Here is a 24813-nt window from a genome sequence, read left to right as displayed (position 1 = left end):
CTGAGGAAAATACACATTTTCAGTGCTATCGGTGATTTCAGTACTAACTATAAGAAATTAAACTATTAAGCTAGTCAAGAGGCAAGTGTGCAATTATAAAATAATGAGGCAGTTCAGCCATAATTTCAAAGGCATTTAGATTCTTAACTTCCTAGGGATCTGGTCTTTCTTTCCAAAAATATCAGACTTCAAAGTTAAGAGAAAAACTGTATTATGCACAGTCTGAGACAAATCAATGAGTAAAGAGTTCTCTGTAGAATGCCAGGACTGCTTAGAACTGGACTGGAAAACTTCAGCTTAGGTTGTGAGTTTGCTTCTCCAGTAAATCAGAAAAAGCCCTTGTTCTCCCTGGGAATAAGAGCAGAAAAACACTTGGAGGATCCAATGATTCTGGGTAGTGTGTTATCATCTTATTTCAGTATAACTTGACTATCTAGACTTCCCAACCTTGTCTACCCCAAGCCAAATAATAAAACGGCAGTCTTTTGGATCCTTGCTTTTCAGTTGAAGCACCACAGCTGAAGCCTTAAAGGAAACAATCACAAGTATTTCCACATGGCGGCAAAACTAGTTTCCTGTTGATTCTTCGTTCTTATGTGTGGATTATTAATGATAAATCAATGCATTTGATAAGCAATCCTATAGCAGAAGTCAATTTTGTCTACTAGATGTGGTCTGATCAGATTAGATACCAACAAGAATAGCTAGATTAATGACACTGTTGCCAGATCCACCAAAAAAAAAAAAAGAGAGAGACTTTCCAAAAACTTGAAATACATTCCAGTTTCAATCTTGCTTAAGGAACCTTTCTGGCAATATTTTTAATACAAATATAAAAAAGGTTTAAGACTATAAAAAGTCTTATAGTCTGAGCACTAATGGAAACATTGCAAGACTAAAGGAAAAAGTCCATGGTGATTACCACCAGATTTTAAAAATCTCATATATATCTAAAGGCTCCTCTTCTTCATGAAACAACTCAAGTTGTTTCACGAAGACAATCTGAAACATAAAGGATGTTTATAAGGGAAGGTTTTTTTGTAAGGAAAAAAAAAAGTACTTCCCTTACCATTCTCACATCTCTGACACTATAAAAATTATTCAGGGCGTTTTCCAGTACAAAAGTAAGAATGCAAATGTAGCTAGAGCAAAATGCTTACTCAGTTGGATAAAGATGAAATGTATAAACAGCATATGCAGTCATCAGCCATAAAAAGAATGTGTTGCAATAATTACTTAAGTTCATATTTATGTAAGTCTGTAATTTCCTGGGTATCTGAAGCAGAAAACACATCATCATGGCCACTGTGTTATCTAGATATTTGAGTAACTCAGGCCATTTTTCACACCAATGACTAAACAGGTCATCTCACAGTAGATCAGCTGATCAAAGTTTTATACAAGGGAATTCATAAGTATTATGCTTTCAAGCAAAGGCTACTCCATGAAATAGAAGGCCTGGCAACTGAATGGAAGGCATAGGCACAGGAAAAGTCACAAATCCCTAAGAAACTTGAAATTATTCAGTTGAGATTTTGGAAACTGCCTAGTGACACTTAAGTATCATTACGTACTATAGGGACAAGACTTCCCTAAATATGCAAAAGTGGCTTAATATTTAGAAAATGCCACTACAACACTTCTCATAAGTGCCTACAGAAGAAAAATATGGCAAGTGAAATGCAAATCTCAGTTATTTAAAAAAAATAACATCCTGTGCCCCCCCGCTTGGTATATAAAGGCACATAGACAGATTCTATATAAAAGGCAGATCACCTCTGATTCTACTAATATTTAGTTTTTCTTATTCAAGATTAACAGGATGCTTTGCAATCCAATGATGTGATCATGGTAGAAGCCTCAAAAAAAGCCCCAGTTATTGATTCTGTTTTATATTCTTCTTATGGTAAAACTACTATGTGAGCACCAGTCCATGACTGAAGGGAGGGGGGGAAACAAATATAAATTTATACTGAAATATTGCAAAAAAATACCTTAACTAGTATGATTATACTAGTGAAGACCCAATATCTCTGAATTTATCCTGCTAGAAAGCATGAGAAGCAAGCTTTCTGCGTCTTCCTGTGTGATATGATCTAGGTAATCCTGCTCCGGCAGGGGGATTGGACTAGATGATCTTTCGAGGTCCCTTCCAATCCCTAACATTCTGTGATTCTGTGATTCTGTCTTAGTAATGTCATTCAACATTCATTTTTAGCCTTTATCAATGGTTAAGCATTTAATTCATCATCTGAATTACAATCCTGAAAAATACTGTGAAAAAAAATCTCTCTGTACCAAAGGACTAGTGATGCTTTAATAGGATGATTTAAAAACATTAGCTTTTTGTGTACACTTGTAACAGTTGAAAATCTAGCCAAAGTCAGTGTGGCTGAGCAGGTGGAACAGACTCAGCCACCTCTGATTAAATGAATGCTAAATGCCACAAAGTGCGATAGTTAGACATGCTCATTTTTTTCCTCTGTCTTTGATCACACATTTGTAGTTTTGCTTTTTTTTCCAAAGGAAGGTAAGAGTCCATTTTCCTCTCTTCTGTGAAATAAATAGTCATGAAGAACCTATGGACACAAAGCTAAGGAAAAGAGACGACCTGCTACTACTAAAACGACACCTGATGGTATTCATTTAAAGCTGTATGCTGAGTTATTTTTTCCAAATAATCATCTTCCCAGTAGGTTTATAGTTTCACCAGTTTCTGTATTTTAATATTGGGAAGTGAGATATCTTTTATTATTACTGCTATTTACAGCACAGAAGTCAAAATACATAGATTTGTCAGCACACTCTAGAATTTCTATTTGAGGCTTTTTTTTAAAGCCTTTGCATCTAATGAAAAACTTTTGCTTTCATATTTATACCTTTTAAGAAAATTGGCCTCATCGGTGAAAATCTGTCAAACCTTCTACCTCTAAAACATTTTAGTTCTTGTTGACTTCTATTAGAAGTACAGAAGGCAACCAAAACGCGGTAATTTTTTTCTTGCAAACAGATTGTTCTGACAATCACAACAGCAGTTTCTGTGTGTTCTAGCATCTGCTGAGACACAAAAACAATTAGGGTGAAATCACAGCTCTAATTAAGATAAGGTGCTTGACTTCAACAGGGATTGTGATTTCACTCTCGGAATTCTAATTTGGGAACTGTTTGCGCAGTTAAGCGTGTGGCACAGAAAGACTGGCAGCATCTACACAGTGCATATGCCATCTGTATGCTTAAATTGGAACAGTATCTCTCAAGTAGCCACTTTCTAGAATTTAATTCCCTTCAGTTGCAGTCTGGAACATAACTTTGACAGCAGAGGGAAATTAAATGTTATTGTGAAAAACCACAATGTCAAGTTTCTAGTTCAACAAGAACTAACTCCAAATCTGTTTTTCTTCTGTAATGACAAATACCATTTTTTCATGGAAACATAATATTAAGCCACATGTAACTGTTACAGACAACCATCACAAATTTACCTCCACATGGTTATACAGAAACAGATTCTTCAATTAACCCTTAACAGCCCAAAGCAGTAAAATAATGTTTAATGCCTAAAAGGAGGATTGTTCCTCAGCTTAGGAACTTTAATAGACTTCCTGGAGAATAAGTTTAAATCGTAAATTTTTTAAAGGGGCTTCCTAAATGCATGGATCCTCTTTCCTATTTTTTTTTTTAAAATAGGCTGTAAAGAGTTAGTTAAGGTACTGATGAGATGAATATGAAGGCAGGGCTGAGTAGGTAGGTGGGACCTACTCGTGTTCCGTTATCTTTGTTGTAAAATTGGTGTGCGTGATCTAACAGGACAGGCAGAAACAATTTCCCAGAAAGCAGTAACATTCAGCCATCAGCAGGCAGTTAGTTACAGGACTGAGGAAGAAATGGGATTGTTCATTAAATTCATTACCTCACAGGATGAAGACTGCGTGCGATAACTTGGCACAATCTTAAAGGTAATACTTCCACGCATTTCCCTCTGCAAAAAGAGAAGCACTTTTTTAAAGACTAAGACACTGAAGATGAAATAACCAAATCACTAATCCTTGAAAGGAAAGTATCATAGTTCAAGAGCAGCAGTATGTTTTCCTAAAGTAAATATTCAGAAAAGCTAAAATGCTATGGCTGATTTGTCATTTCACTTATAAACAAACATTTAAATCATCTCTCATTAATCTAAAAGATAAACATACATTATTAGTTTGTTCACCCGACCAGTTTTCAAACGCCTAGGACCTGCAGCTCTATTTTAAGGTGAGAGATTCAGAGATGTGTAGGTTTCTTCCATGACAGTCTTTTCTTTGTAGCTGTATTCTTGCGATCCATAGGGTCTTTGCTACAAAAGTGACATTTTCTTCTCTTTCATCATACATATTAAATAGCAAAAGCATATTCACAGTTTCTGGAAAGATGCATGTTACTGTACGAAAGGTAGAAACGTAACAAATAGTCTTTCATCAAAACAGAACATGGGGTCTGCTAGTTTGCATTTACTATAATATAAGAATATTCATAACCAGTAGAAACTGCAGAATAGCAGCAGATTGTGGCAAAAATATTTGCTCAGCCATATTTTCTTAAATGACATTTTGCATATATGTGCCACCACACAGCTGACAACTGCAGGACTCGACCTGGGCAGAAAGGTAAGCAGATCACTTCAAGTGATCTTGGGAGTTCTTCCCCTTTCTCTCTTTGGCTGGCTTATTGTGAGCCAAAAACCCACTATTTGCCTGGACTCACTTAAGCTTGTCTATATGGCTCTGGACACAACAAAAGGATTAGTGATATCATCCAAGATCCCAAGGTTAGGGTTGCATGTAGAAAAATTTGCAAGTGCTACAGAATATCAAATTGACTCTACTAGCAAGGCCTAAGATGGAGTTTTCCTGCAAAAAGCCAGACTGTCTGAGCTCAAAATATTTTTTTTCCTTTGTAACATCAATAACCATGAGCCACAATAGTTATAAATTGAAAGAAGGGATGTTCCAGCTACACATAAGGAACACATTTTTCCCTCTGATGGTAATTAAGTATTGGAACAGGTTGCCCATAGAGGTACCTGTCCTGTCAAATCTCTGTCCTTGGATATTTTCAAGGCTTAACCAGACAAAGCCCTGAGCAACCTGGGCTGCATTCAATGTTGACCCTGCTTTGGGCAGGAGACTGGACTGGAGACCTCCTGAGGTTACTTCCAGCCTGAATGGTTATCTGATTTATTCTTTGTATTTGTGTAGCAATTATACTAATAGTCAAGAAAAGTTTCTTTTCTCTCATATACTCAGTGACTACACTTGGTGTAGACTGAAGGTTTAAAATAAGGGCATCATCTTTATAGACTGACTTGGGATGAATAATAGGAGGAAAGCAGTATTTTTTCTGTTATGTCCACTAGAGACAAGAGAAGAAACTCCTGCATTTCAACAAAGGAAACTCAGACACTAGAAAAAGCTTTCTAAAATGCAGAAGAATTATACACTAAAGCCAGCTACCTGAAGAGTTTGAGGAACCTCCATTACTCGAATTTTTTTTAAGAGCTGGTCAGACATATATCTGTCAGGAATGGTTGGGTGTCAATGATCTTTTCTGTGGGACTAAGTGGAATAAATAAAATGACACCTGGAGGTGCTTTCTACCATTCCTGGGTATGAGGTGCAAAAACCTGCTACTAAAAAACAGTGGAGAGCCTGTAGAAGGCTTTAACAGCTCAACACAGGAAGACTTGGTGTTACATGCACATGTAGCCTACCAAGAACAGAAGAAAAAAGGGGAAGTCATAATGCAATTACATAAAAGTTTTGTCAGAATAAGACAGGCACCTTTTATAAAGAACATGAGAAAGACTTCAGGCACTTACAAGCATTTTTTGTAGTTGTTCTACAGTTTGATTTGCCACACTGATTCCGTTTATTTCTCGGATTTCATCCCCTACATGTAGCGTACCTGTGGAGTTAACAAAACACACAATCACCTCAATTATGTTGTTACAAATTGAGATAATTGTAAGACAGTACTAATATTTATACAAAGGCATAAATATGAAACAACATTAAAATAAGTTTTTTGGCTAGATTCAGAAAAGGACTTTGGTAGCTATGTGTTAGCTACCAAAGATTACGAATCTGTCTTTCAGAGTGCAGTCAATACACCAACATGAGATGCCCAAGCACCCTATAAAGTACATGGGGGAAACATCAGTCCCTTACTGGGACAGTTTGGCTTCTGAACATAGTCTTAATTTTATCTGTCAGACGGCTGTTTTTGTATGTACACCTGACTTCAGCTTGAATGTAAATGATTGTGTGACTATCTACAATGTCAGATGATGAAACAAATATCTACTTAGCTTACGCAAGTCATAAACTGACCTGCTGAAGCTGAGATGGGAATGGCATGCTACACCATGACTCTAAGACACTACAAAAGCTCAACAGGGAGGAGGCAGTGAATGAATTAATTATCTTCAGGATTAGAAGCAACATAGGAGGCTCTTTTTGGATGATAATTTCTGACTTGAGTAGCTCAAGCCCACCTAATTCTTTAGCAGTTCTCAAAAAAACACTTCGATGGTTTATTAGCTAGAATATGTTTTTCATATATAATGAAATATGACAAGACCATTTACTTCACATATATTTCTTTCCGCTGTATGATTTAAATAATTTGTGCAAGTATCCTTTTCTAAATACTGTACCTAATACAATTACTGTACCTAATATAATTAATCTCAATTGAAAAACTAGCAACTGGCAAACGTTTCCTAAACTAAAACATATCTATGGAAAATTACCTGAAAGAAGTCAATCAACTAGAATCCTGAAAAATCCTTAAAATTCTTTTCCTGAACCAAAATAGTCAGTTTTTCCAAAGAATACTATGCAAGCAAAACTTTCAGCTGGACAAATATATGAAAGTCAAACTGTGACTGCTAAACACAAGCACAGCCTGAACCAAGGAGAAGAATACTGAAAAGCTCTGTTGCTATGATTCCCTTTGGGCTCTCTTCTGCGAAACAGAAGCTCACTTGGCAGTGTGCTACAAGAGAGAGTTTTCAAAAACTTTCAGTACTCTAAAGAGTAAGTCCTTCAGCCACATTAAACGCTCCAAACAATTCTACAGGAGCTGATCTGCTGATAGTGAAATTATAAAAAAAGACTCATCACAATTCTTTGTCCACTCTTCAGTGGAAAAATTATCACAATTAATAGTTTACTGAATGTGAATGCAACAGTTCTGCATCTGAATGTCAAATTAATCTACTTCACATCTAGAATATTAATGACCAAATCTCTAGCGAAACATTTTGAAAGTTCAGTTTTGGCATTCAATACCCAATTCTTAAAAAATATTCTAAACAAAATGAGGCTCTGTGTTGACTGTATCATGACAAAATTAAATTGTGTTTGAAGTGAGTGTAATTGTTATTAAACAATAATACTGAATCAGAAAGAGCATATGCCCTGGAATAGTATAAAGACTCTTTGGCATTATTCAAAATATAAATCTGATGGAATTAAGTATTAGAATGAGAATCAGACTCAGTAATATCCCTCTATCAAATCATTTTAATAGTGCACTTAAATAAAATCCTCTCTTCTGGAGCATTTCCTATTTCTGTTACTTTGACAGAAGTGAATATGGTTCTGTTCATGCCTGGAATGGAGCACTATACATAAAAGTTGGGAATAAAGCATGGACACTTAGCAATAGATGGTCATTCTGTTTGGGGGGTGGATAAACCATAGGAAGACATTTTCAATCTGAGGGAAGAAGCTTTTATTATTTGCAGAAACTTTTTACTCCTTACAAATATTCATGTTGGAAAGGAGTAGAATCATAGAATCATAGAACGTTAGGGGTTGGAAGGGACCTCTGGAGATCATCGAGTCCAACCCTCCTGCCAGAGCAGGACCAATCTAGGGCAGGTTACACAGGAACGCATCCAGACGGGTCTTGAAAGTCTCCAGAGAAGGAGACTCCACAACCTCTCTGGGGAGCTTGTTCCAGTGCTCTGTAACCCTTACGGTAAAGAAGTTCTTCCTCATGTTGAGGTTGAACTTCCTGTGCTCTAGCTTGCATCCATTGCCCCTTGTCCTATCGCAGGGCACAAGTGAAGAGAGGTTGCACCTTTCCTCTTGACACCCAGCCCTCATATTTTTATACACATTAATCAGATCCCCTCTCAGTCTTCTCTTCACCAGACTAAAAAGCCCCAGTTCTCTCAATCTTTCCTCATAAGGCAGGTGTTCCAGTCCCTTAATCATCAAGTATTCTTGACATTTTTGAATAATGAGTCTTCCATACCATTTGTAGCTCCCATAATACCTATGCTTAACCATCTAATTTTGGTTGCTTTTGGTTTCTTTTCTTTTGACAGTGCAGTGTTTATTTAGAACTTAAGCTATTCATGACTTATTGATGCACAAACACATCTGTAATAACAAAGAATGGATGTATTTCTGGAGTAAATGATTTCCTTCTTTGTCTTTGCAAGGCAGAGTGATGACAGTTTTAGGAAGTGTGTGCTCTTGCTCTGCACAGAAGTATGAGAAATCCTACCCTATTAGGAAGAAGACAGAACAAATTCTTGGAGTCCCTGTTTGGAAACATGTTTCGTAGCCAAAAGAAAATTCCATAGGTTGGAAAGTGAAAGGCTGTGGACATATAATCATATTTTCACCAAGTCATCACATACATTTTGTTAGAATTGAATAAACCTTATCAGTGTTTTAAAAACTGGTTTGAGTTTTACATTAAGTTGCTTTGAGAATGTAGCATAGACAATGTACAACTGCTCTTTTTCTGGTGAGGTTAAAAGGGCAGCGAATAAGTCCTCTCTCTTCTTTGGAAATCTTTTTAAATGCCATATTGGGATCTCTTCTTAAATGCATCTTAAGAATGAATTCACATTTAAGCACATATGCCCCAAAATCAGTGAGCAGCAAAAAAACCTGTGGGTTAAGATACTGAGAGCTGCTGAGAACTCAGGCTATATGCAGATCCCCTGAAAATAATGTTTACAGTATGAGTAGTCTAAACAGAATCCACAGGTAAAAAGTGAATGGACAACTGAGCTAATTTAAGGCACAGACACAAAGGTGAAAGCCAAGACATAATTAAAAGCTTGAGATCTAAGATACAATTCATTTACTTATCCTAAAAAGAGCAGACAAGTCAATAAAAAGATAATGTTTAATGACTGAAACTGATATTTGATTTTCATTGAGCTGAATCCTCTGGAAGGTGCAACTAGACAGCATCTTTACAAGCCTGTCTTCCCACTCCAACTCCCCCACCTTTTGAATAAGGACAACTATAATCAGCAGGACTAGATACAGCTGGCATAGAGATAGGAGGCAGATTTCACAGCAGGTACTATTTCGTGATTGGGAATTGCACAGTTTGTATTTAATATTGCTAGACCTGAAATTACAGAGTTCATGTAACCCTCCCAGTAGATCTATTATCTAGTCATTGCTGTTATTGCCTGGCAGTTTTCCATATAGCAAGAGCAGACAGCAGAAACAACAACATAAAAAACAAATAAAAGCCACAGACCCTGTCAGCAGGATTCAAAGATATGTTGTTCTCAAGATCACTCTCAACTTACAGTTGCCTTGCTCTATTCAGTAAAAATATTCTAAACATAGGTATGTTGAATGAAGCAGTGAAGCTAAGAGGCATTTAGAGCACTAACAAAATTAGAAACATTTTTAAAAAAAAAAGATGGCAATACTACAGAAACACTGAAGTATAGTTCATTTTCAAACTAAACCTATGTGAGGAAGAGCTACCTTAGCTGAAGCACATCTAGAAAAGGTTAAATTTCCCAAACCTTTAAAAATAAAAGACACTGTATAATTAAAAAGAACAGAGTTTTAATGGGCATAGCTGGGTTTTTTAACCAGTTTTAACAGGTTTTAAAAGTTTTATTACCCTCATTATGGAACACAGTCATGTGAACAATACTCTGCAGAGGATCACCACAATCTAAGAACAGCTGGAAGAAAACCTTCTTCCTGCGAATCTTAGAGCAATCTGCTTTTAAAATTCACTTTTAGCAGCCAAATAACTTCAATTCAGAGGGTCCTCTAAAGGAATATAGAAGTTTATATGAATTGCATCTTTGCTTGTATTAGAAGTTTTATCTTCCCTGCTTCTTGACAGGTTTGATCATATCAAGGAGATAAAGTGAATATATCAGGGAAAGAATCGCTGTACCTTTCGCTGTTTCATGTTTTGTCTTCCTAATTACCTGTTCCTAACTTCCTTTGAAATAGAACAGTAGGCTAGAAGGAACTTTGGTCTGACAAATGATGAAAATTTTTGTGTTCATCGAAAGAAAAAGATGGCAAACTGGAAAAATGAAAGTAACCCTTTTCAGGGTGCAATCCAAACTTGGAGCTAACAACCTAGCAGGAAAGTTCATCTGTTTAAAGCAGGACAAAGCCCAGCTATTTTTTGACATCTCATCTGGACGACACAAAACGGAAAAAAGGAGTAGACTGGAGATGAGAAAAGATGCATATTTGCAGGGTTTGCTATAGTAGTGAAAACTGAAAATAAAGATTCAAGTTCTAGGCAGAAGAAATATTTTTGTTTCAAAAATCATTTTTATGAGCCTCAACATCAAAAGTACAAAGATCCTCAAGAACTGTGTGAAAATACATGGCGAAATTTAAATTTTTTGTTGAACAAAGCTCTTTCAGTTTTGCAAGGAAAAGTACTGTAACTAGTCTAAGGATTTTTTTTTTTAAACAGAGAATTAAATAAGTACAGCTCCAGAAATTACTGGCATTTCAATCTCTTACTGAGCTATACTCCCATTATCCTAATTAAGGCCTAAATGAAACATAGTGGGCCCTCATCTCAAAACGCTGGCAGATATCTGCAACTGGAATGTAACAAAGGCAGTTAACAGGACTTCATCCAGATACAGAGATACACTACTATGGAATTGTAGCAATCAAAATGAGGAGTATGTACCGTTACACAGTTTGTACAAAATGATCTAAATAATTATGTTTGAAGACAAAACTATTCATGACACGATTACCTTGCCGGTGAATCATTCCTCCATGCATAATTCTTGCTACAATGCAATGGTTCAGCTCATTCATTTTTAAAGTGATTCCCTAGAAAAAAGAAATGTTTATACTTTTAAAATAAAATATTAAGTATTGTGATTCTTCAGTGGTTAAGAATGGTCACTTTTCCTAAAAGCCTGAAGGCAGGGTATAAATTTTAAGGTTTAAATAAAAACTTTGCCACTCACTTAAATATGAGCAATGAAAACAGATACTATTTATAAGTGAAGATGCAATACTTTAACATATGAGCACATAAGATTCTAGTTTGTTAAAAATATAATTTTGTATTGAAGTGCAAAGTGTCCAGTTTGGTTTAAAGCCTAATCTGCTAGAACTACTACAAGGTTGTTCTTAAACATAAATAGCTCTAGTGTACACAGTAGTATGAATGCACACATAGCATTTTAAGTTAACGATATACACAGGAGGATAAGTATCTACAATGGCTGCTGAACTATTCAAATTATACTGGCAACTCTACTTCAAAGTGCAGAAACTGTCATTAAAATCATTAGAATACTAGTCTTTACCAATATAGAGACAAGAAAAATACTGAGGTTCCCTCCATACCATTGGTTCATCTGTGTTCTTCTGGAACTGCACCAGTCGAACTCGTGTTACATTCTCCATATCCATGTCGCCGTTGGCGCTTTCTGGAGAATCTCCGTTTAAGTATGGAGAGGTGGGAGGAGGTGTAACTCTCAGCGCTTCATCACTGTAAACTTCATGTGCCACTACATCATGAGTTTGAAGTAAGGCCTAGAGGAGATTACAGCAACAAAACATCAGACTTCCATCATCTCTGATGCCCCCCAGTCATTCCTTATAAGTATTTTTTGAAGCTTTTCAGAAATTAAAGGAAATCCAAGATATTTGTGCCTCACTTTCTAAATATGAATTTTTCCCCTAAAGGACTCTAAGATAAACTTCAGCACCCTGCACTTGCATACACACATAAGTAGCCTTTAAAACCTGCATGAGTAAACCTGATTTTCTATCGTAGATACCTCAATGAGAATGATGCTGCTTCCCTCTCCTCCATCTTCTCGACACCTGCAAGGTGTCAGAATTAAGCCATCTTTTTATATGTGCCTAGACATGGAATTAGGAAGCCACCTTCCTGAGCAAACTATTCTATAGTAATTACCCTAGTAAAATGGAAAGGTATTCTGATCCTGTAGTATTTCATTCTAATAAAGACAGACTGTGGATTGGTATTGACTGAAAGAAAGAAACACTGTTTTTTTGTTGTTTACTAGCATAATCACTTCCATATTCTCCTCTTTCCCTAGAGCACGGACCCAGCACAACCACACTGAATTCAAAATGCCTGATAAAAATTACAATCTAAACCAACAAACTGCTCAAATAGTACTTCATTAGTTTTACTCTGTTTCTTGATGTAAAGAATGGTACAACACATAACTGCTTAAATGTATTTAAATATCTTTGATAATCAGAACAACTGACTCTGTAAGAACTCCAAGCTAGGGTGAAGACATGAAGCCTGTATAACAGTAAAAAGTGTAACATAGTATTATGAGATAAAAGTTGGACAAAGTGTAAACATTTGCAAAGCAGTATTCAATAGTACCAGGCTTTTTAATGGTATGACATTTGACTGTTCTCCAGGACATTTTTAAGAGCCCCGTATCACATCCATTTCACATTTGTGTTCAGCTCTTAACGATGACTATATTATAGCTAGCTTGCTTCTGTCTGAAAACTAAATATGATTTATATGTGAATATGCTAGTTCTACACCTATACTAACTCATCAAGGACCAGAGATAGATCGCACAATCATAGAATCGTTTTGGTTGGAAAGGACCTTTAAGATCATGAAGTCCAACCGTTAACCTAGCACCGCCATGCCCACCACTAAACCATGTCCCTAAGCACCACATCTACACGTCTTTTAAATACCTCCAGGGATGGTGACTCAACCACTTCCCTGGGCAGCCTGTTCCAATGTCTGACAACCCTTTCAGTGAAGAAATTTTTCCTAATATCCAATCTAAACCTCCCCTGGTGCAACTTGAGATCCTGCCTCCATACCCAAATGGATGGGTTTCTCCGATAAGGATTGATAAATCAAGCCTAGTTCTTACAATATCTCTACAACAGTAGAGATAGCAGCCACCACTGCACCTAGGTCAATCTATATTATAGTTAACATCTTGTTAATTTTCATTTAAATGCTCTTAGTCCTTAACTTGCAAAACCCAACAATCTTGCAAACCTTGAGACTGGCCATCTAGAATTTGTTTCGGCAGAGAAATCTGACTCTGCAACGTCTTAGTCTTCAATGAAAATGTTTAAGCACAACTTAAACTGAAAAAAAGTGATAAAAAACCATCCCTACAAGATGTTATTTCTGAAGTGGAACCCAAGGCAGAAATGGATTTTCATGGCCTCTACAAAATCCCAGCTTTGTTCCTAAGGTAGCACTTCTAAAGTCTAACACGTTATAAAAGATAACTTCATAAACAGTTTAAGTTCCCTTTCCTCAAATCAGTTTCAAACTATAGTTGGGAATTCAGCTTTATAACGATGGAATGGAATTCCCTAAACCAGCAATGCTCTGCCCACATTCCCTCCTGTTTTTCCAGTGTTTCAAGCCCACCTACACAAATACTATTTTTAGATCAATACTAACCTGTATCTGCATTTTCTGTTTTTCATCTTATTTTGTCAACCACTGAGCTCAAACTTGCAACAATTCCTCTGCATTAGTCTGTACTACTGAAGCAACATTTTATATTAGAGATCTGGACCATATATGTAAGTTAAACCACTTTAATTAAATCAGTTCTTAATTTGGGTATAAATTTATGTGTGAATACTCCTATATAGGTTTAGGGATTAAGCTTAATTCTCATTCTAGTATCTGAAAACTGTTTGCAGTTGGCCCAAATAAGACAAGAGCAGCCATGTGCAACCACACCTTAGCTCTGGCTGTTACAAAAAACATCCATTCTAGGAGTGAGTGTGGTCTTGGCTTTGTGTGCAAGCTCTCTTTAACAGCGTAGGATGATCTTTGTGCTTCCTTCAGCTCAATCTACCGAAAACGACTTACTCAACTTCACGCACCTGCCTTTATCTGTTATACTCTCCACGCTTTAATGTTACGTTTCTTATGTAATTCAGGGCCTTACACTTGTTTCACACCACATACTTGCATTGCTTCATACTATATTTTTAGCAACAATATACACCTTGTAGGAGGTTAAAAAATGATAATATGAACATTTTTAAAGGTTGATAATTATACTAGATGACTTCTGAATGTGCTAACAAAAATTAGCACAAATTCAGAAACACCAGACTTTAAAGTACAGCACGCTCAATTTAAATATTGAAAACATTTAATAAAAAGACTGCTATTGGACTTTACTTAAAGATACTTATTTTCATGCATTTCTGTTAATTTTGATAATTTCGATTTTTTTTCCAGTCTCTTTTTTCCTTTGCAGAACACAGTACTCCTGTTGAAAGTAAGTTTAGTGAGAACAACTGCTTTCTACTATATTGCAGGATCACTGCCTGCAAAGAACAGCGTAGGAAGGCACATGATGATGGACAAAACTTCAATATGTAATTAAGTAAATGTCTCCAAGTACAGCTAACATTTCAATTGCTGCCACATACTAAATATATATAATAGAACCTTTTACAGATAAAACTGGCACATTTGAAAAACTACTCAAAGTTGTGTAATGGAATAAAAGCTCCTTGAAATTTGTACATAACAAATGAGGTACTTGATAATCTTTTACAGAATTCCTAAATTAATTATCTGCTGAAAGAGTTTTATGCAAAATTTACATACATTTCTTTAAATGCAAATGTTAAGCCTGTACAGACAAAATTCATAATTTATTCCTGTACCCATAAGGCACACAAGGGTAAAACAAAACTAAAACAACAAAAAACTTTGAACTCGATGATCTCAGTGCCAATAAGAGTACTTACAAATGCATACTTTATTGGCTTTCGTTCTGTAAAGGCCTATTCATAGTCTAAACACTAACACTGCATTTAAGTAAATGAGACAGACTATACTCCATTGTCTTCTGATTAGGTATACACATTAGATAATAAAATAAATAATAGAAAAATAAATAACATACACGTGTTATTGCACCTGATCCTACTTATTACACCTTATTGCTTCAGTCTCTGCGTGTCAGAGCTCAGCAACTTACTAACCTGAGTATCGCTCTGTACAATACTTGGTAAACACATTGAGTATAGGCTGACAATATTGTTTTATACAATTATTTCCTTTCCTAATAGTATCTATTTAAAGGCTTTGGCTCTGAAGGAAAGTTTGGCAGAATGCCACATACATAAGAACAATTTTCTAAGGTCTGCAACCTCATAACAGGTGTGTCTGGGAGCAGGAGTGGGAATGATGGGAGCGGATGGGATTGCCTCTTTGACATCTGGAGACTCTTTGGTATCTGCACCCTAAAGGTATGGTTCCACAGCAACATATGCTGATTTAACTGCTGCTTTGCATGTTTGCGCCATTCCTCCCTATCCCGGACTGCGTGTTTCTGTCCCCTTGCTCATTCTGACTCTGGCAGTATTCCAGTTGTCCCTAATTCTTTTTGCTAAACTGACCATTGTTTTGTTGGAGCAGTTTTCTACTAGTTTAGCACAGTGCAATACTGAAGTGCAGTGTCAGATGAATCTCAGAACTACAGGGGAGAGGATGAAACATGAAAGTATGGCACTCCATCAACTAGCAATTTAGCTTGGGATGCCATAGACTAACTTACTGAAATTACTCATTGTCAAAAATACTTGTTATGGAATTGTGGCTTATTCCTTATAAAAAAATAACTTTTATAGAATTGCAGTAAAAGAATTCTGACAGATGGTTTCAAATTTATGAGGATATCGGGTGGAAATAGAGATACCTATAAAAGATGATTTCCAACTTACTTTTCCTGCCACTTGATTTGATACATCGAATTTTTATATGCCACAATCATTTTTATTGATGCCTACTCTGAAAATAATTTATACTTAAAAAAATGCTCTTTCTCCATGGTGTCTAATGTTTACTGTGTGATAATTACACAGAAAAGGCAAATGAAATGAACCTGTCAGATGTCAAATAAAGAAACTGAGTACCAGAGAGTATTGTTCTTGGTTGTTTTTCCCTTTTTTTTTTTTAAGTCGTTCTTACAATATGGCTGAGTACCATTCCACCTTGTTTTCTGTTCTATTTCAAGCAAGTATTCCTGTTAAATGTTGAACCAGATCTGCTACAGACTTCAGGATACGTATCAACTCCAGGCAATGACGTATCAGTGTGTTGCTGAGTACAACATAAAAAGCCAATGTTTGCATTAGCAATTAGTGCAATGAAATAGGAATGGATTGACAGGTAAAACAATTGGGTTAGTGAGGAGCCAATGTACACACTGAACGCATTGCAGGAGTTTTTACTTCTGACCAGCTTCCATCTTGCCCTCTGGACTGAATGCCCATCAGCTACTGGATTACACTGGCTGAGATGCTGGTGTATATCTTTGAATTTAATTTTATCTGAAAAGAGTCTAGTTTGCATGCTTTGAGACTCTTACATGATACAAGTCAAAGCACTCTAAGTGGACAATCAGGAGATTCACTTCAAAAACACACTCCTGGTCTGATTTGAAGTACTAAATTAAATGTACCCAAAGTTACAGTGGCCATCAAAAGAACACACTAGGGCATGCAGCTATCCAGATTTCATCTTATACCTGAATATGAGGTTGGTTTCAGCTCACTCTTTCCTGGAAATTAGGTTTATCCTTCAGACTTACAGTAATTCAGTTTTCAGGTGAGCAAATTCCACTAAGCCCCCTGCATATAATCCTTGTGTTAGGGTAAGTCAAATTCATGATTTTAAACTGACAATAGCGTATAGCAGATTTAAGCAAACACTTTTATTTCTGAATTTATGAATTTCATCCATAGCATAAACAAAAGAAATCCTTTAAGCAGTTTCAAAAGACTGGACTTCAGTAACTGGAACCAAGTTATTAAGCAGTGACATCCTTGAACTCAGGACAATTACTGCCCACAAACCTGGTTTTTGAAACTGACATAGTAGGGGTTGATATGTAACACTAGACTGTACAAGTGATTGATTTATTGTAAAATAATGTTAAATAAACACTTATTTTGCAATGACTTCACACACCTTTATCCTAAGAAGATCTTGGCAAAAAGAAAAAGGAGGACCCCAGCTCTACCTATGAACATCAAAAAGGATTCATTCTTCTTTCTACGTGCAACACAGCTCCCCTCAAAAAGACAGTGAAACTGCTCCACAGTTAGATTACTCCAAACTGCTGACAGTTTTCAGTGCAGTAGTGGGGACCAATAGTAGTAGTAATAGAAACTATTTTGCCAGACCAGCAGATTAGAAATATTTATTAATAGGTATATTGTATTGTATGCAGCTTCATCACCTGCAGATTTTAGGAAAAACTTATGGAACTTAAGTTTTCTAATATAAAGAATATTAAAAAAACCAACACACCCCGCCCTCCCCAAGAAGAGCAGCATTTGCTTACCATGAAATGAGGTTGTGTTAAAATACGCTTTAGCTCCTTTGCATCATTGTTCTCTGGGTAACATGAAATTTCTTCCAATACCTGCAAAACAAGTAGGAGAAATGCATATAGTAACTCTGTTTTAAATAAAGCTATTAATCAAACAAATGAAAACCCTCACTGATCAGTCAGAATATCTTCAAATGATTATGCTAATGAATGTTTTTGACAGAAAAAGGCTTAGGACAATGTGCCCTCTCCCCCCCCCCCCAAGAGAATAAAATACCTCATTTCAATTTTCTTTCTAAGAGAGATTAAAATAGAAATTTGAAGGAAAGAGTTGCTCTTTTTTCAATTGACAGTATTCCTCCAACTGACAAATCTATAGAGTCAGAAATGAAGTGCTAACTTATAGGTGCCACACAGCACCACCACCAATTGTTACTTTCACATGTGGTCTCAACTTATTTAAAACAATCAGTTTAAAAGCAGAATTAAAAATACTCATAAAACCTCTCTCTACAAATTAAATTGTTAAAGACATCAAGTGCAGGTGGTCCATCTGCTACCCCACCACCAATCTCCAGATTTTACAAAATCTGAGCCATACTTCAGCTTATCACTGGGGGAAGGAGGAGGCAGGAGGCATTTGCCTGCAACCTGATACTTTCACCTTTATTTTCCACATGCAACTACTTGGACAACGAAAGCAGAGTATTTTGCTTCTGGAAGCACCTCCCAGGATTAACTGCCAGGAAATTTTGCAGAATAGGACTTTGGGGTGTCTATCAGTGTGACTGCAGTTATTACACAGTGTTGTAGTCTTCCTGTTCAATGTTTTTTAATAGCACTATAAACAATGTTTTCCTATGACATTAACCCCAACAACTGTACTTATTTTTACTGATAATATATAACACAACTATTTTTTTTTTGCAATAAATAAACAAATAAAATACTATTTGTCAGGTACAAGAAATAAGAACATCTGCGTCTGTCTGTCTTTCATCTTAATGGGCCATCTTCATTGCATTTCTAGGTCTGCTCTTCTTAGAACTCTCTATGATAAACTTGTTTTTTTCAATTTAAAAAGCTGATACCTAGAAACGTAGCTTATTTTGTGAATAAGTAATATATAAACTTAACATGAAAGATATTGCATTTATCCAGCAGGCGTATTTCTTTTAAGACCGCTACTGTTGCAGCAAAGATTAAATGATGAAACTGAGTAGTATATATAATCCTCACAGACATAATGGAATTCTGCAAGTTTATGCAACATGTTATGTAACTTAAGTAAGCAACGGTAGAATTGCAGAAATAATTCCGATCATGAGCCAGAATATGTATCAGTATCTTAATTGGGAAAAAAAAAAGTTCCACTTTAAACACAATCAAACTTTCAAAGTTAAAAAAAATATATTTTAAAGCCATTACCTCTTTGGCTCTCTGTACAGCATCACTTGGAGGATTCCTGATTTGTGGTGAAGATTTTGTGTTTATTTTGTCATAAAGCTGAAATAACAGAAAACAAACTCCTGAAATTATATGCTCCTTTATATAAAGTAATGATGAGCGCTAACAATAGCCTCCTTATGTTACTATGATTAAGACGATTGTTAAACTGCAAGTCCCACAGATGTTTTGTATACAAAATCTAGCAGCTTAGGGTTTTGGCTTTTCATTTTTAAACATTTCCTGATTTGAACAGTGCCATAGATTCAGAGTTCATAGGATGACATGGGAAAGTTCAAGAGGTTAAGGGATTCTGCAAACCTCCCATGCTTTTTCCACAGATTTACAGAAACTATATTCTTCTACTAGAAGTGATACTATGAATCTTGAATAAATGCTGCAAATGATACTTCCTGCTATAAAATCAAATTGATCTGCATATCCTACTTTTCTCAATAAATCAATCATCGAGCATTCCAAATAGTAATTTAAATAAATCTCAGAATATGGGAAAATGCTCTTGAAGATAGAAAGCTACAAAAGCCTAAGTCTTTGGAGAAAAGAAAACCAAATCTTTCCAAGAAAGAGGGCTCACAAAAAGAGTACCCTTATTTTACTAGGATTTCCTACCGGACAGAAGAATGCCAATGTATTTAAATAGGAAATCGTAAACCTTCCAGGTTAATTTTTTTTTTTTTTAAACTTTTAAAACTCCCTCACCTATGCAAAATACAACAGGAGAGAGATCTATCTTCAATTTCAAATTAGAGATAGATACAGGCTCTCTTTCATACAAACCTAAAAGATTGTGCATGTTTAAAGAAGCAAATGTACACCTTAAGAATAAAAAGGCACTGTAATAAGTACTATTTTAAAACAAAAAACTTCTGGCTTACATTTCAGACAATATAAAGATGGTCATGCCTGTAATGAATTCCTATTTATGCTGGACTACTTCTTTGAAATATAAGACCAAAAAAAGAAACAAATAGCTATTTTTAGATATTGGAGAAATTTTTATCACAGTGAGGGTGGTGAAACACTGCAACAAGTTGCCCAGGGAAACTGTGGAATCTCTCAACTTTGGAAATACTCAAAACTCAACTTAAATTCAAAATAGTGTATGTAAACAAACATTCAAAATACACAAGAGAATCTAACACCTTCAGCAAATCCTAACACTGCAAAGGATGAGTTGGTAAGAACCCCCCATTTAGGCTGCTCAGCAAGTTCCCAGGAGCTTCCTCTGAGCAGCTTACAGCTCCATTGTTTGGCCGTGGATGGCCTCAGATGTTTGAAAAAGGGACTCTTGTGAAGCTACAGAAGTGCCCTCTTCTCTTTCTCACATGAAATACCATTCGGTTTTTAGAAGAGATTTAAACTGTAATAAATGCAATCCAATATAGTAATATTTTTCCTTGTGTTCCTTAACAATCTGATGCACATGTTGAACATTTCAAGTCCTTACACAAGTAAATACAAAAAGAGGAAACAATGTCACTTCCAAAAAACATTGCCTGCAGGACAGTTATACCACTGTCTTGGGGAAAGAAAAGGAGAAAAGTCAAGCGAAATCAGTTTCCTCCACATGCAACAACTTCACCTTGTGCTGCCAAAACACTGTTATACTCAACAGCTTAAGCAGCCTTGACCACTGTTGAAGTTTTTAAAATAAAAGGTTTCTGCTAGCTTATAGTTCAAGGAGATACTTTAGTTACATACACAATTATTTGTTTTTACCTTTTCTTAAATAAGTAAAAAAAACCTACACAAACTCTGGCAACCCCAAATAATTAAGTATCACATTTATACACCTGTTAAGGAACTGCATCAAGCACTGTACCAAGTAAAGCGCAGTAGGAGCTGTTGAAAATGCGTTATACCCAACAGGAATATTATTGAATGTATTTTTTTAAGAGTCACACACACATCCTGTTCAAGACTAATGAAATTACAGAAAAGTTAGCACGAAAATATTTTTCTAGCAATTGTTTAAAAGCTAAGTCACTGAAGTTGCTGATTTCACTCAAGTCACCATGCCATTGTGATCTAAAACAACTGTCAGTTTACAGAAACAGTTTTTTCTCACTATCATGGGAGAAGATAAGTTATCTTCTGAGACTAGGAAGGAGGCAAAAAGGAAAGTAGGAAGAAAAGTGCCTTGAAGAATGTTTAGAAAAAAATCAAGGCAAAGTTCAGACTAAACAAGGGTGCATTTATTTTTCTGTAGTGCCTTCATGATGAGGCATGGCACTTAAATTTCATCTTCCAGGAGTGCTACTTACTGAGATTTGCTATCAAGGCACCAATCCATTAGGAGGGCCTCTGACACTACTTAAAAGAAAAACCTTCATATTTTCATTAAGGCTTAAAGCCTCTATATTACCCAAGCCACAGGATCCATTCGTTGTTTCTGGAAGTAGAAGACAGCTTCAACTAGAGAAAGGATGTATTTTTGGTAGCTTCATTAGCATGAGCAGATCTCTTCTAAGGAATCTTCTTGGGTACCCTACCTCCAAAGCTCATTACAGTGGAAGGCACTCATTCCAGCATCTAATGGAAACACTATGCAAACAGCCTACACCACATTACATTTTTACCATGAGTATAATGTGTTTTTCTCTAAAATTCTGTTCAACCTTAACTCTAAAAAACAAGAAGTAAACAAAACTCACAATAAATATAAAAAGAAACTTGAACCTCTCCAACTCAAAATGCATTTTTAAATGGTAAATTCCTAATTAAAACCAGGGACAATTCATGAAGGTATACTGATTTAAGAAAAAAAGAAATACACTTTTTCATTTGTTTAACTGGGTTACCATCACTTTAACCACTGCATGCAAGGAAAAAGAAAAGTGTGTTTTCTCCCCAAATTAAAGATCATACATTGAAGAACTGAGAATAGAAGTAATACTTAAAAGAGAAGGAACTATTTTGGCAGGGGGAAGGGGGAATCTCAGGCAGCCAGAAAGCATAAAGTCAGCTACGTATGAATTTCTCCCAGGGAAGACTACAGCCAAATGCCATACCATAATGAGAATATCAATTAAGAAATAAGATTGTTATATGCATTTGTGGCATGCCCACAACAGATCCCTGTTCAGTTCTACATTCGAAATACAGGAAGGATGTCAAGTGGCAGAGAGGGCTCAGAAAAAGCTTTCCAAAAAGGTAAATCATCTCTCCCCCTAGTATATTATAAAATGCTTAAAGAAGACAGAAGTTTGATAATACAAGGGAATTCAGTTTAAATGACAAAACTATCACATGATCCGAGTAAAAGGAAGTAGTCAGGACAAATTCAGAGTAGAATTAAAGCACAAATATCAACACTGCAGGTAATTAAGGGTGTAATTGATTTACTCTCTGGGGAATTTTGAAAAATAAGAAACAGATACTTTTGAAATGGCATACTCTAATTCAAGTTAGTTCATGGACTTCTTAGCTTGTGAGGGGACCAGGCTACATAATTAAAATTGCTTCTTCTAGCCACATATTCCATAAACAAGAGATTAAGCTTTAAAATGTCAGTGTAAATCATTTATTTTGTAATTTGTTGACAAATTATATCTATATCAATAAAACTGGTGTTCTATGAATTATCCTAAAAGGAGCCAATAGCAGTAGTGAAAGATTTATTTTTGTATGTGTAGTCAAAGATGATTTCCACATGAGAAAATCCAAATGACATAAAGGAAAAATGTAGTTTGTCAATTCCTGTACAATAATTTTTAAACACACTGTAGATGTACAGGTAGTTGTTACTATCTCTGTGCTCTGAATTACTTTTAAAACAGGAGCTGACCATGGCTTTCATCACGTCCAGGTTTCTTTGTCTTTGTATAGATGGGCCACAAATTCTCAGATTTTAATTGCAGTTCTTGAAATGATGGTGAACGTTGTCTTGACCTAAAACTGTTTTTAATCCATTTTTAACAACAAAACAGCTGTACTTACTACTGACATTTCATGTTAGCAACAGAAAAATTTCCTAGTGGAGACAATCAGTATTGTTACCAAACTCTCTCAGTGTTTATTTTCACATCTCATCTGGAAACAACCTTTTGTTCAGGCCACACAACTTCTCTCTGGTATAATGCATTAAAACACTAAACTATTTTGGAGAGTAGTGGCGTGAATTACAATACACAAAACAAATGCAATTATTACACACTGAAGACAGTAAAATGACAAGACTGTTTTCAAATCTAAAAATACACACAAAGCAATACACCATGAACCATTTATCTCGTTCAGGTTCACAGTCATTATGTATTTCTAATGCATTCTTAGGAGAAATTTAAATAATATTATGTACAAGATTGTACCAGAAGTACTATTTCTACATTAACTGTTTATGTAGTCAAAGCAAAAATAACATACAACCAAGATATGTATCTTTAAAAACATATCAAATAATAAGTAAACTCAGAAACAAACAAAGTATTAGTCCCTCTTAGTACTTGCTTTATATTTTAATTTTTCAATATACCATTTCAACAATGGTTTCACAGAATTTTTTTTGACATTAAAAAAAAAGTCTGGTTCTAAAGTGTCTCTTGTTTGATATATACTCATATAAACAGAAGGACGAATCCAGGATATTATTTTGTACCTCTCACTTCCAATTTTAGTAACTGCATGTTCAGTCTGGACAGAATTTTTTAGTATTATGTTATTAAGCCTATTTCAAAAAACACATTAACTCTAACAATAATTAGTCTTTACTGGTTACAGAAGATGATTAGAAGCTTTCTGCCAGAACACAGCAGAAGCTGGTAAAAAGAGTAAAGCTTATACTCTGCATTAACGCACCAGAACTGGTGAAGCAGTCCTACCTTCTTTGCAATCTTTGAAAAAAGACTGTTTTGCAATATTTTTCAAATATTTTTGCACTTAAACAATAGCTATAGCAGAAGCAATTTAGAAGAAGGGAATTTACAGCTCCATAATTTGCCTCTGAAAGCATGTGAATTTACAGGTTTCATTTATATGCATTAACAAGAACATTTTTTCCCTTGGACATAAGAATCCAACACAACTTTACATGAACATTTTACAAAATGTTTAAGAAAACTCTGAATGAAACCTGCTTGCACACATCATAGATTAAACATTAATGACAATCACAGCCAGGCTTTATATACTCCTGTGGTACAGAACACATTACTATGTGCAGTTAGCTACACAATTTTAATCACAGAAAACCAGCCTGTTTACAATGTTGTTGTCTTTCAGCAGCCCTGCAGCCCTAAGTCCTTCAGGGACCACACCAAAGGTGGTTCCTTGTGGAACAGAATTAACTGGTTCATTCTTCACTGTCCTCAACAGAATGCTTTTCTACATAATACGAACAGACTTTCAGCAGGGCAAAATCTGTATGTGCCCTAATGATGGGCTTTCTTTTTGCTGGGATGCTCTGTTTTGGGGTGATAGCAAATAACTCTGCCCCCTCCCCCCAGCAGCCCAACCCAATTTCACTCAGCAATAAGCATAAACATAACAATTAAAAATTTCTAAGAATAATAATAAAAATTGTTGTAAAATGCCACAGCAATTGTAACCTTTGGAATTTCCAGACTTTTGAATATTTTACATCTCAGTCTCACTCCTCAGCAACAGTTCTGCATTTGCTACACAGAAAATGAAAATTAAGAGCTTGCTCTAGAAAAGCTTAACAATCACAACTGATATATTAACAAAGCTTG

At 35.7% G+C, this 24813-nt stretch overlaps 1 protein-coding gene across 2 annotated transcripts in view; it reads right to left on the bottom strand.

The window, feature by feature from the left end:
• The window catches only part of CASK (calcium/calmodulin dependent serine protein kinase), a 233534-nt gene that overhangs the window by 27025 nt on the left and 181696 nt on the right, over positions 1 to 24813 (bottom strand). For both annotated transcript variants that reach the window (XM_068417554.1, XM_068417564.1), the window contains exons 12-17: positions 19085 to 19162; positions 17669 to 17749; positions 11661 to 11849; positions 11057 to 11135; positions 5858 to 5943; positions 3911 to 3979 (exon numbers count right to left, since the gene is read on the bottom strand). In XM_068417554.1, the coding sequence (XP_068273655.1) occupies positions 3911 to 3979; positions 5858 to 5943; positions 11057 to 11135; positions 11661 to 11849; positions 17669 to 17749; positions 19085 to 19162 (582 nt within the window). The remainder of the gene's footprint in view (positions 1 to 3910; positions 3980 to 5857; positions 5944 to 11056; positions 11136 to 11660; positions 11850 to 17668; positions 17750 to 19084; positions 19163 to 24813) is intronic.

This window comes from Nyctibius grandis, chromosome 2 (genome assembly GCF_013368605.1).
Source record: "Nyctibius grandis isolate bNycGra1 chromosome 2, bNycGra1.pri, whole genome shotgun sequence".
Classification (NCBI taxonomy): domain Eukaryota; kingdom Metazoa; phylum Chordata; class Aves; order Nyctibiiformes; family Nyctibiidae; genus Nyctibius; species Nyctibius grandis.
The sequence above is the reverse complement of the archived record's forward strand: the minus strand, read 5'-3'. Positions and strand labels throughout refer to the sequence as shown.